The sequence below is a fragment of the Seriola dumerili genome, unplaced genomic scaffold, assembly GCF_002260705.1.
Source record: "Seriola dumerili isolate Sdu_G_001 unplaced genomic scaffold, Sdu_1.0 BDQW01000012.1, whole genome shotgun sequence".
NCBI classification, from domain to species: Eukaryota; Metazoa; Chordata; class Actinopteri; order Carangiformes; family Carangidae; genus Seriola; species Seriola dumerili.
Genome location: NW_019174267.1, coordinates 1,060,902 through 1,074,848, shown reverse-complemented (window position 1 = coordinate 1,074,848; position 13,947 = coordinate 1,060,902). Strand labels below are relative to the sequence as shown.

Genomic DNA, 13,947 nt, shown 5'->3' with positions numbered 1-13,947 from the left:
GTGTGTGTGTGTGTGTGTGTGTGTGCGTGTGTTCATGCACGCCACTGCTTATACTCCAGCTGTGTTGTCAGCTGATCATCTGGCGTTCCGCCAAGCCTCCTGGGATTTGTATTTAGAAGGCAAGAAAATCCAGCTGTTAAAAAAGTAGAGGCACTTTATATGGTGTAATCTGGTGTTAATACATATATGTGCAAAATTCTTTTGTTTTATTTTATTTAAAACTCCTTTTTGTTCTTACTGATTCCCCTTTCAGGTCAGATATTTAGATAACAAAAGGATCTTTATTCTGGTAAAGATAGAGGTGCATGTTTGTGTGTGGAGCAGTGACTAATGGAGAAAGGCCGAGAGAGAGTGCATGCAGTGCACAATTAACTTTTGAGTGAGCGAATATTAAACACAGGCTGCTCGTGTGGACTGTAATCTGTAGTGATACAAGTATTAAAGCACTCGAACAAAGATGGAGAGGTGGATTTATTTTAGGAGCCACGATACAGTTAATGAAGACAGATGTTTCAAAAGAGTCTTCAGCCTGAATACGACCTCAGTCTGTCGTCCTCCTCCTCTTCCTCTTCTTCTTCTTTCCCTTGTTCTTTTACCTTCTCTCTCTCTCTCTGGTGATCCATCTTTCACACTGTTGTGGTGATAGCTATGCAGATGGCCATGCACGCTAGCTGGTATCTAAACAAACTGACACGCTGCTGTTTTGATGCATGATGTAGTCATGTCAACCAGTCCTGGAGGATAGCTATGTATGTCCTTGCAGATACGTAGCCTTTGTTTGCAATAAGCGGAGCTGAAATTGAATTTTTGTTACGGGTACTTTGAATTCGGTTCTAATTTGCAACTGAGTTTTGTTTCCCAACCCCAACTGTAACAAAGATCTCAACTTTGAGTGTCGACTAATATAAATCTGCTACTACATTGTTAAAAAACTTTAATTGGCTTTTCCACATATCGTTTAATCTTTTTTAGCAAAATTTCCTTTTAATACATTTTCAGATCAATGTGAGGTTGTCAGTATTGAAAGCTCTTATATAAAATGCTGGGTCAACATTAAAAATGTCTTGTGTTGCATGTTTTGACTTTGTATTGCTGGAGTTGCCTGTTGTGTTTACTCCGACACATGTCGCTCTAGGTGTCTGTCAAGTCGTGTTTCCATCCCTTACGGAGAAGAGATTAATGAATGCATACACTCGACACACAGTTGTGCAGGGACTCTTGTCTGAGATGATGTGGCAGAGTGTCTGTGTTGGAGAGAGTTGAGGTCTTCAGGCTGGAGTAGGAAGGTAAAGGGGAGGTGAAATCTCCTCCCTTCTTCCCTCCCCCCTGGTGAGAGTACCCTTCGAGTGGAATGCACAAACATTCCTGGGCGGCTCGCTCACATGTCAACGGCTTTTTCAAACTGCAGTCGTGCCCTGTCGGATGGTGCTTATTTGTTCTATTTGCCTTCTATTTTTTGGTCTATGCATTCTGTGTGCAGTCCAACTCTGATCTGACTCTCCATCAATCAAATGGCATCTTGAGGATAGTTCATTGACACCAGTTGGGTAGTCCAATTTTAGGGCCCACATGTTGCGGTAAAGTAAATCTCAGTGCCTCTGTGTCAGCCAAGGCTTGTAATAGTTTTGCTTGAAGTGGGTATCGCTGTGTGTGTTGTTTGTCTGCTGGCAGTGAACATCCAGCTGTGTTGTACAACTGCGGCGAACATTGTTTAGGCAGTAAAAGAGAAAGAAGTGGTTCGGTTCGCTAAACGTTCGGTGTTGCTTCGTTCACACTTTTTTCTCACCAAACTTGCAAACGTGGTGCCACCGCAACCACTAATTTCTTCAATCTTGTGACCAGATGACATTATCAAACATATGAAATGCCCCTTGCTCGTTTTTATCCAGTTAAATTCAGTGCAGGAGAAATTAGGTAACTTTATATCTGGTGAGGGTTATTATATTAATTTAATATAACTTAATACATGTAAATTTTTATCTGAAAATTGCATTGTTTTATCCAACATGTGAATTAAAGGTGCTATATGTAAGTTTTCGCTATTGCTAAATAGCTAACGTTAGCATTAGCAGCTGTTTACTTACCAGTCTAGAAGAAATGTTTTGAGTTCAGTATCAAACTTTGTCCTTTTAATCACCAACATCTGTCTCCAGAGGTGGAAAGAAACCCTTGTTTTGCTTCTTTTCCTCTACTGAAGTTAGCATGCTAACCAGCTAGCCCCGGCCTGTCTCATCACTTCAATACCAAGTCACTGTAGCTGCTCAGAGGACGTATTAAAACCTCTTGTCTTGTAAACACAATGGTCGCTGAAGCTCTCAGAAAGACTGGTAAGTAAACTGCTGCTAATGCTAACGTTAGCAATGTAGCAATGGAAAAAACTTATATATAGCACCTTTAAATGAAAAGTGAAATTCATGAGAAAGAGGAGCTCCACTGATATCTCACCCTCTTCACTGATAAGATTTATTACTTTATGATGTGTCAGATGAGTGAACACCTCGTGTCAGTGACGGCAGAGTCTTTGAGCTGCTGCCAGTTCTGCCAGTTTACAGCAGCTTACTGCACACCTAATACTGTAAACTAGGGAGGCTAAAACGGTCTCACTGGATGATCAGACCACAAACAGATCTGCCTTTAGGGCTGTAGCTTCAGGTACCAGTGAGGCAGTGACACACAGCTATACGATAATACCAACGTATCACACTTATCTACAGGGACTGTGTGCTTGTGTTTATGTGATTTACACACTGTTGTGTCTGTAAATCCTTTTTTATTTTAAATCAGAGTTAAGATGGGAAGTATTTCACTCCCTGAGCCATCAACATTAAGATTTATTAGTGCCACACTGGGGACATTTGCAGTGTCACAGCAGTAGTCGGTTCCTACATTTGCTTAATGAACAGATGTTCACCTTGAATGGCTGAAAATGTCCTGTTTTCCATCTGGTTTAAACTATTGTGCAAGAAGAGAAACTGTTTCATGGAATAAGAAGCAAAAAGAGGAAGAGAATAGAGGTAGAGAAGTCAGTGTTTGGGGGGTGGTTTGGTTAATATTTAGTGTAGTAGGCAAAAAAAATGTTAGATAGTCAAAATTCACTCTTGATGACTTGTAATTTTAAAACAGATCCATGGCTGTAATTTGGCGGGTTTTTATTGGTGATATTTGCTGTTAAAAATTCAAATGCTGGCCGTCAGACCTTTGATCATGGCGTGTTAATTGATCAACAGAAACATTTGGTGGGCATGACTATAACTGTCCTAGACTTGTTTTACCTGAGTCTTACCTGAGTGACAGAACCTTCTCAGTATCAGTTGCTGTCTCGTCTAACTATGCAAATGTTACTCGCAGCATTCCTCAAGGATCTGTTCTTGGCCCCGCTACTGTTCTCGATCTACATCCTACAACTGGATCAAGTTATCCACAACTACAATATTTCTTTTCATTGTTATGTTGACATACACATAGATCCACAAATCTCGGTTACCTCACTTCCAGACAAGATCCTGGTTGTCAACTAATTTTCATGATGCTGAAAGATGATAAAACTGCAGTAATCTTGTGTCTCTGGGTTTGCACTGTAGGAACATTTCATCAAAATCACAAAGTCAGATCTTTGTCAAATCAGGAATATCGCTAAGATTAGATTGTTTCTTTTACTCGCTGATGCACAAAGTGTCGTACATGCTTCTGTCTCTAGCCATCTACATTACTGTAACTCATTATTAGCCGGGCTGCCCCAGAAATCAGTCGACCTTATACAAAGCACTGCAGCCAGAGCTCGTAGAAGAACCACAGAATATGAGCACATCGCCCCTATTCTCACCTCCTTGTACTGATGAAGTTCAGAACTGATTTTAAATCTATTGCTTGTCTTTAAGGAATCAAATCCATCAGGCTGATTCTCAGTTACCTCACTGTCCTCAAAACTAGTTTTTAATCTCTTATATTTCTATATATTTATTTTTCTAACTTGTAATAGTTTATTAGTTAATAGTATATTTTCTATGTTTGTGAAACACTTTATAAACTACTACATAAATAAAGGATCATTCTTATATTTTGCTCCTTATTTTGAAGGGGCCAATTGACCGCACTGACCAAGTTTGATATTCCAGTCTGTGGCACAATGGCATGAATTGAGAGAGCACAGTGGCAAGACGGAGACAAAGGCGGACTTGTTCCACGCAGTGACATGAAAGTGACGGAGTGCAAGTGTTGGCTTTTGCCAAATGTGAGCTGAATTAGTAACATAAAAGGAAACAGATAGAGGACGGGAGGGAAGGCCGTGCTCCTCTGTTTAGTTTGGCCCAAAAACAAAATGCTTTCGACTTCCTACAACCTTTTACCAAGTATCCTCCAACTCGTGTTTGGAGAAGCAGTTGCCTTCAAGGAGGCGAGGATTTCTTTCAGAAAATGTTCTCTATGTCTGGAGGCTGTTGCAGTTGTAGTAAACCTCTTGTTAATGTTATCTTTGGCAAACAAGGTTTTATGTAATAGGTGATACAAGGAACTGTTTAAATTCCACATCCACTCACACTGCTCAACAAACAGAATTGATAACGACTTATTTTATGGGTCTGTAAATCCCAGTTTATTTCCATTTTGTACCAAAGTAAAATAGTATAGTCAGTTATTTCTAATTGCCGGAGCAGCACAAACTTGAGACATTAACTCGGAGGGTAGCAGACAAGTTACACATGCAAATTGTGATGATCAAATACAAAGAAATAAGAGTAAATAGAAGCATAAAGTAATTTAGCCTTGTTGAATAAATTCACTGGGGTTAAAATAGAGCAATTAACCTCATGGAATGTCACAGAAGTCAGTCATTAACTCAACATAACTAATTGAACCAATGAAGATAAGAGTCAGAACTTTGTCTCAACGTTTCCCTTTTCTTTAGAATTATGAGTTAGAATAATGAGAAGTTGAATTTTATTTTACAGTGCGGAAGAGAAGCTGTTACTGGTCTGTAGCTGCTCTATTACTCATCTGTTGAGCGAGGCTTTTCATAGGATTAAGTCAAATATCTATAATTTCAACATAGACCTGCATGAGGGTGAGAACATGAACGGTTTCAACCAACTTCATAGAAACTTACACAAAGCTTGATCTCTGAAAGCCTGACCTGGGTCTACTGTACCACCTTGTAGCCACACCTGTTGTACACCTGTCAAATGATGATGGTCCAAACCGTAGTGAGCACCTTTACATCTCATCAGCTCGTAGTCAGACTTCAACACTCTGAGCAGTTACACAATGCTAACATTAAGAACATCTGTAGACGCTCACTCAAAGCCTCACCGCAATCGGCTTCTTTTTTTTTTTTTATAAACAGGAAGTGCATTTGCAGTAACAGAACCTCACTGTGGTTTCAGGTCTGTGGGTTCTTGGTGAAAATACAGGAGGTGAGAACGCTGACGAATCACAGAAACTATCACGGTGTTTAGTACAGATTACTCATACGTGATTTATTCTTTAAGATGATTATTTTTCCTGTTCATAGACAATAACCGGAGCCAGCGTTGACACACAGAGTCAGAATCTGTGAAACCTTTTACCTCCGTCTCCTCTAGTTTAAGCAGATACTGCTCTGGCTTCTCATCATGACAAGTTATGAAAGAGAATGGACAGATTACGATACTGTTGTTTTGTCGCAGTGAAAAGAAACCACACAGGTATCTGCCTCTAATAAATAAAGCATCATGGAGGATTAGGATTCTCTTTACAATGATTGAGGCATGTGTAAGTGGGGACAGCACAGGATGTATTAAGAACACAGTCAGTGTAGTGTGATGTCGCGTTTTGATGGAAGTTAGTCGAGGAGAAGAGGAGGTGCGACCCAGCGTTCGTCAGCTCCTCCTGTTAGATTGACTTTTTCTCTCTGCCACTGTGTGTGTGTGTGTGTGTTAGAGCGGCAGGCTACACAGCTCTGAATAGAAGCCATTGTGGTGCCTAATTAGTTTTTGACGGTGAGTCCTCCTCCAGGAGAACAGATGCCCTCTGCGCAGTGTCAGATTTCAGCACACGCTATAAGCTTTTAAGAACGGCTAAAGTCATTATGTAGGAGGGAGGCCTATTGGTTCCGATCTCAGCTCCTGATGCAGCGCAGGCTGACGATGAAGAAGAGATTATTCAACTGTCGCCATGATGTGATGTGTTGACACATTTTTGAGAATCCACGAAGAGTACCCATACTTTTTTTTTTTTTTTTTTTTAAACAAAATGTGGAGTAAATTAGTTAACTAGTGTTATGAAAATTAGCTTGAAGCAGCTGCAGCCAAACAGGATCCCATTGTGCCAACAGAGAGGAACCTCACTGTTTCAGATGCCTCAACTTGCCCCAAGTGTGAACACCGACACATTTTACTTTTTTATTTTCACATAGTATGTTCAGAATCAGAATCAGGTTTATCTGTCACTAACATAACGAGATACCAAACTCCACAGATCAGGATGCAGGTCACATTTAAAAAACAAAAACATCAAAAGACACGTTAGACACAAAACACATTATTCATGTGACATTAAAACATAAAAACATGCTAAAAGAGCAGCATTAAAGCTACAGTTTGTCAAGGTTACTTATCTAGAAGAAGCATTGCATTAATATCCTTGAATTTCATTATGACTACATCCTCCAAAATCTGCATTTTCTGAAGACTTACTGTTTTTTTATTACAAAAACTGACTATTAAATAACGATGAACCAGATTTATTCAAATATTTCTTCCCTGCTAAACAAACACAGTAGCACTAAAAAGGACAGAGAAACATAAACATAAAATAGATTATAAATTACTACAACGTGAAATACCACTTCAGTACAAAGAATACAATGAACCACATTTAAGATTTAAGAAGATAAGATTTAAGAATTTGTAAGTTAAATTTCTCCTTTTGAAATAAATTTTGCTTCAAGAATCTGTTGAATTCGAATGAGAATATTTTTCATGCTATAATTTATGCAAAATACAGTCTAAAGAGGTAAAAAATGTAATTGTTGAGACATTACTCATTAATGCCACCTGCTCATCCCTGTGCAGATTTCTTAGTTCTATTATAATACAGACACAAAGGTGCTGGGATGTCCTTCAGTCTACATCTGAACGCCGAGTACAGTTATCCCTGAAAAGCTTTTGTGTGTTCTCTGTGTTTTGGTGCGCTGTTCCTTTAATAGGTTGGCACACATATTCATGTACCCCCCCCCCCTAATCCCCTCCCCTGTTCTAAGGCTTACAGAGCAGCTCAGTCCACTTCTAACCAGCATGTCGCTCATCTACTGAGCCAGACACCAGTTTCCCTGCTGCAGGGAGAAATGGGATCAGGCTTGAATGCCAATGGCTGCGTTCACATGTATAAAAGACTCATATTTTATATTCACGTGTGTGGATTAAATTCTTAAATTTAGATCTTCAACAATTAGTCAGTTAATTGATTAGTTGATTATTTGTTTTAGTCATTTTTCAAGCAAAAAATTCAAACGTTTGCAGGTTAAAATTTCACAGAAATGATGATTAAACCATGTAAAAGACTGAGAAATCTGTTTTTCTGCTTCACGTGTGATGTTATAAATAAATAGAATAATATTGAAATTATTCAAAACAATAAATAAAAGGCGTTTTTTCATGTTTGAGATCCATTTCTGGACTGTACTGGAGTTGATGGGGCTCAGGCGCTTCGGAGTGGACTGTACGAACTAGCATGGGCCAAGATCTCGAAATACATTTCCTTGTAGGTCTCTGTGCTTTGTATGCCATTATTCCCTTTTTATGCCTGATTACACCTGCTGAATGTAATTCCATGATCCTTCTGGGTTTTTTTTTAATCTTATTTTATATTTTAATAAATCCCATTCATCTATTTAATTTTGGAAAGTGTGGAGAATGTGTTCTGTGTTGAGTGAGCTGTGTATTCCTGCTGTTGTCTTTCATTTGTAAATTTTTGATCCTCAAAAATGTAATAAATAAAAGCCAATGGATCAGTTGGTTTGATAGCCACTGAGCCCTGTGCGGGTGTTTCTCTATGGTTAGATTTTCCTAGACTCAAGTTACTTAACTGCACTTCCATTATGTGAGTTTACAACCAGGCACCAAACTCTCCCACTTTTCTGTGTGTGTAAATGATGAGTTTAGGAACATTAGGGGAAAACTGGAGGTTTCATAAACGGTGGAGAGAGCCTCAGAGAGATCTTAAGGTTGCTGTACAAGTCAACCTCAGCGTCTGCTCTGGAATGTAGGAAGTAAGCCACTCTGTAATTACCCCTGGGCCCGCCTCTTACGGTCTGTCATTGGCTCGCAGAGAGTGGAGACCTCGGTCTGAGCCAATAGCAGACTTCCCCCTGTCTTGCTCCTTTAGCGGGGCTGAATCTGTGCCAGTCGCTGGAAAAGCTCAGAGGCTGGAGTGAAGGGAAGGGAGAATAGTTGTGGTAGTGACTGAAAAGAACGATCAGTTCCAGAAGCCACCCACCCCCCCCCACACATCACCACCACCTCCACCCCTCCCCAGCCCCTGCACACTCACACATCTCCCACCCTCTGAAACGTAGCAAGAAGGCCTCACCACTCAGGGTGCCTGCTACAGGGCAAAAAATCAGGATGGCACATTCTTTAGGTCCAACCATGCATGTAATTCCTAAAAGCAGTGTGTGTGTGTGTGTGTGTGTGTGTGTGTGTGTGTGTGTGTGTGTGTGTGTGTGTGTGTGTGTGTGTGTGTGTGTGTGTGTGAAGAGAACCAGAGCAAGACGTGAGAGTAATGTGAGGTTCATCAGAACAAGTCTGTTCACTGAGACGCTGTATGTCGTATGATGTCTCTCTGATGAGGTAGCCACCATCTTTTTTTTGTCTTCGTCCCGTGTTAACGTCTGTCGTCGTCGTCTTCCTGGTCGAGTCTGTGCGTTCTACTGTACATGATTAACTCTCAGAAAGTAAGACAGAAGATTCTCAGCTGGAACATTACAGCTGCCAGAAAAGCACAAAGGAGTTAAGGTGACTCGCACAGGACAGACAGGAAGTGGTTGTTGTCTCCACCTCCATTGTTTCAGATGTAAACATGACCTTAGTTTTGTAGGTGTGGTAGACTGCAGCGGCAAAGGAGAGGAAGATGATGGTTGAACTGCGGTTCATAGGTAAACAGTGAGATAACTTTACTGGTACTTCTACATTACAGAACATGTTCTGATCTGATCTTGACCAATAAACAATTCTAATGATATTAGTTTGTTAAACTTGATTTATTTATCATATCATGTTGCTGAAAATGTCCCTTATTTGACGCCCTCCAACCCACTCTAGAGCCGCTTTTCAATTGGTCAAAAAACTAGCTAAGGCCCTCCAACATTTTGTCGGCAATGGAAAGGTTACAATCAGCATTCACACCTGGGTCAAAGAACTCCTCAGTAGACGCAGGTATTTATCGGCTCTGGCTCCGATCAGCATTGATGTAAACGCAACGCCCGGGTGGACTTGCTAGCCCTGAAATAAGTTTTAAAAACACACAATCACCGATCGAAGCGTCTCACACAGAGGCTCCGACACCTTCACAGGAGCAACAGCCTGAGGATGAGACGTGACAGATCTGTCTCACCAGTGGAGGATGAGATTAGAGAAGGTGAACAGCAGCAACCTGTAGTATATGTTACTTTATTATTATTATCACAAATTTTATTTTCGTTATTTGCACGACTCTAATACAAACATCATCACAATACAGGCCTGAACTAAAGGAAAGTAATACAAAAAATAAAAATGAAAGATGAAACAAAGAAATAAGGAACCAAATTACAAATCAATAAATAAATAAAACAAACAAAAATACATTAAGCAGTCTGTCTTTACATTATCAAAACATAATTACCCCGACCGTTACCCTGGAGCTTCTTCATCCAATGTGGCATTTCCTCTTCGGACGACATCACTTACATCTCTGGGCAAGTCATCCATCAGAGGCCTGATATCTATAACACTGTCGTCGTTTCCTCTTAACCTGACGTGAAAAACCCTTAAAATATCCTTTTACCACTGCGTTACAGTAGGAGGTTTTTCATTAATCCAGTTGAATATTTTGTTATTTTTTTATTCCTGTTTTGTTGTTTTCCTGTCGGCAACCTGAGGCGTTGGAGTCGACAGTCTAAGAACATGCATCTACTTTTATGAACTGACATGAGATCGCTCCAGTGGCCTCCACATTACCAAAAATTTTCATTTTTTTCTCAAGCGTCCAGCGTCTTACAAAAAACCAAACAAAACGGAGCTTTAGTAAGTAGCAGTTACATGTTACTGTATTTGTCCTTTTCTATTCTAGGAATTCGCTGCACTAACAAAGGAGGTGAACGTGTGCCGGGAGCAGCTTCTGGAGAAGGAGGAGGAGATCGCAGAGCTGAAGGCTGAGAGAAACAACACACGGGTTGGTAGAAAACATCTCTCTCTCACACACACACACACACACACACACACACACACACACACACACACACACACACACACACACACACTGAATTATTCCCTATCAAACAAACATTTCACATTCTTCACCATCCACCAGTGAAGGTCACAGTCTGGTCGGCCTGTGTTCTCCTGTGTTTCTGTTTTGCGTATAGATGGTTGTCATAACACTGGCTGACAGATCAGTTTCTGTCCTCTCACGCTAACCATCGTCACACGTTACTGCTGCTCTGCAAATTGCTCACTCATCAAAATATTTCAACCACTGACAATAAATTTCATTGCAGACAGCTGTGTGTGCTGAGAAGGACCAGTGTGTTATTCATCAGTACTGTCACCTGTTTACTCTCACACACTTACCTCCTGTGTGGAAAGACTTTTCGCTTTTCGTATGTGAGACCTGAGACGGTCGAAGAGGTAAAAAGGAAAAGACGCTGTAGAGCCGAAACAGAAACCGAGATAGTCTCCAGAAAGTCCTTTATACCAAATGGAAGTGTTGCATATATTTGGAAAGTTACGTCTATTAACACAAAACGTTGGAGAGTAGGTCGTCATATCACTCCGAGGGTCTGTGCAATATTTGGTGCTAGTCGGCCACTAGGGGGCGCCACAAAGATTACTAGTTTATATCTCGTAATTGACTGAATGGATTCGTAAGAAATTTGGTTTCAATCGTCATTATTCAGTCGCTGCATAAAATTTGGTAATGATGGATTAAAGTTCAAAATAAATCATCCGTACGTCCCACAGAGCTGAAATTTGTTCTGGTTATCCACTGGATTGTGACAGATGTTTGCAGTGTTTGCCTCGTTGCAACCTTTGGTCAATGAAGAAGTCTGTCACTCTATATTTTTTTAAAATATGCAATCAGTTAACATCTATATATCTGTAGGTGTTGTTGTAAATGCTGCTTTTTTTTTCTTTCTGCAAAAATGGCACATTCACAAACCTGAAAACAGCTGAACCTCCTGATATAGGCCACGCCCATTTCAGCCAATTTTTTTTTTTTTTTGCGAAATCAGGAAATATGCAAAACCTAGTTTTTCGAACCCCTCCAAGGCCGCAAGTGTAATCTGCATGAAACTTTGCAGATATAATCTACAGACACTCATGATCAAAAGTTTTCAGACGACTATCATTCCTCCAAGAAATGTGCACGTTACAATGAAACACCTTCCTGCAGCTACCGGTCAGAACAGGAAGTGTTGCATATTTTTGGAAAAAATCACCTTACACAAAACTTTGGAGAGAAGTTTGTCATATCACTCTGAGGGTCTGTGCATAATTTGACTCATAGTGGCCACTAGTGGGCGACACAATCTTGAGGGGCTTGAACCCCGTTGATAACTTCTTGCAGGTCTAGTTTTATTATTGTATTTATTGTTTGTGAGTTACAATGATGTGTTTTAACCAACCCGTCAAACTAAAGGCAAATTTCCACGTCTTATTATCTTATTATCACATATTATCTCAAACGTGTCCCAATTTCATCTTCACCTGTTGCCTGTATTGTGGTAGGATAGATCTGACTGTCTGTCTGTTATCTAACTGACAAGCAGGTATCAACTGTAAAGTTAGATAACAGATAGTGCACATTTGTTTACTTTGGAACAAGAGGAGAAATGAGCCGATGAGTTTCTAAACACCAGTAACACTGTGTGTTGTGTGTGCAGCTCCTGTTGGAGCACTTGGAGTGCTTAGTGTCTCGCCACGAGCGCAGCCTGAGGATGACGGTGGTGAAGAGGCAGGCTCAGTCTCCAGCAGGCGTCTCAAGTGAAGTGGAGGTCCTCAAAGCCCTAAAGTCACTTTTCGAACACCACAAAGCCCTCGACGAGAAGGTACGACTGTGTGACTGATCTGAGGCATAGAATCATATGTGTTAAAATATATTTGCTGAGAGGTTTGTGTTGTTGTGTGGGTTTATTTTTATTTGTTCCACGTGGTTTCTAGGTGAGAGAAAGACTACGTGTTGCCTTGGAAAGATGCAGCGCGTTGGAGGAGCAGCTCACCATCTCGCACAAAGAAGTAAGTAAACATAACTTCTAATCAACTCCAACCTCCAACTCATCACCAAGACGACATTTCCAAGTTGTCAAAATAAGTATAAACAAACAACTTTTTATACGTCTACACGACTACGTTTTCGTTTTAAAACGCATCTCTTTTTGCTACGTTTCGCCTCCCGTCCACACAACTCCAGAGTTTTCGAGCCTCGAAAACAGAGACTTCCAGAAACTCTGCTGGACTTGTTTTATTTTGAAAACTCTGGGGTTGTGTTGTGTTGTGTGGTGTTGCAGCTAACCAACTGCAGAGAAGACAATGTACTTCCTGCTTACACCGGCTCGCGCATGCTCAGTGTAAGGATGGTCATGTATGTGTGTGTTTTCAGGTGTGAGGGAGGGAGATCGTTTCGAATGAAAACGTAGTCGACGTAGATGAAGGAATATTTTCTGACTTTAAATCACCTACAATGTTTAAAATGTTTTCTCCTCAGATCAACATTTACCAATTCAACCACAGAAAAAACACATACAGTAAACAGCTGGTTCCCACCATTGCATGTCACTGCTGTCTGTGGTAATTTGTTGAAGTATTGTTACTCGAGTGGTGTTTGTGCGTCATTGGGTTTCATGTACCTAGGTGCCTTTATCATTTAATTCCCTTCATTCAAATAGGCTTCATTCAAAGATGTTTTCATTTTTAAACCCGCAGGTCAACAGCTCAAAAAATCCTTTGTATCGTTGAGCTTCACAGAAATGAAACGTGAAGATGTTTTAGTTCGTTTTTTCAACACATTTGGTACATTTAATCACAGTAACTGATGACACACACGATGTATGAATCAAAACTGAACGATGCGATGGTTTGAGATGCAGCTTTTACAGTCAGATCAAAGTGAAAGTCAGCTGTTGTCAGATTGTGAGACCTTTTAAGGAACGTCCAGTTGAAAACAGACGTGATGTGTTGTGAAAGCACCTAAAGTTATTTTATTAGAAATCATTGCGGCCGTTTAGTGCATGTGAGCTGCTGAAAGACGCCTCTCTTCTCCTCTGCTGAATATTAACACACAGTGGAAGAAAGGGAGATTCACGGCTCTCAAGTCCACACGCGTGCACATGCATGCAAAGGGAGGAAGAGTCTCGAGTCCACTGTGTATTGAATGGGATTAAGATTGACAAAAGGCCCAGGGGATCTTGTGGAAGTGTCCTAGATTTCCTCTCTGCTTCATGCTACAGTCATCTTTTGTTCCTGGGAATCAGCCTGGGACCACACACACACACACACACACACACACACACACCCACCCACACACACACCAGCACACACACACACACACACACACCAGCACACATAAAATCAACCACTTGCCACTCTGCTTTTATTAGTAACCTTCCCTCCTTAGGCGAGGCAGCTTTTTGCTGTTTTGTTTTTCTTTGGTTTGGCCATTTGGCGCGGGGACATAGTGTTGGTCTATGTAGTGTATTCATGAGAGTTTGCAACCAGA

At 40.7% G+C, this 13,947-nt stretch overlaps 1 protein-coding gene across 1 annotated transcript in view; it reads left to right on the top strand.

The window, feature by feature from the left end:
* ppfia1 (PTPRF interacting protein alpha 1) overlaps positions 1-13,947 on the top strand; it is a 43,983-nt gene that overhangs the window by 5,429 nt on the left and 24,607 nt on the right. Inside the window, exons 3-5 of the mRNA XM_022750257.1 lie at positions 10,303-10,404; positions 12,116-12,280; positions 12,393-12,467. Coding sequence (XP_022605978.1) covers positions 10,303-10,404; positions 12,116-12,280; positions 12,393-12,467 — 342 coding nt within the window. The remainder of the gene's footprint in view (positions 1-10,302; positions 10,405-12,115; positions 12,281-12,392; positions 12,468-13,947) is intronic.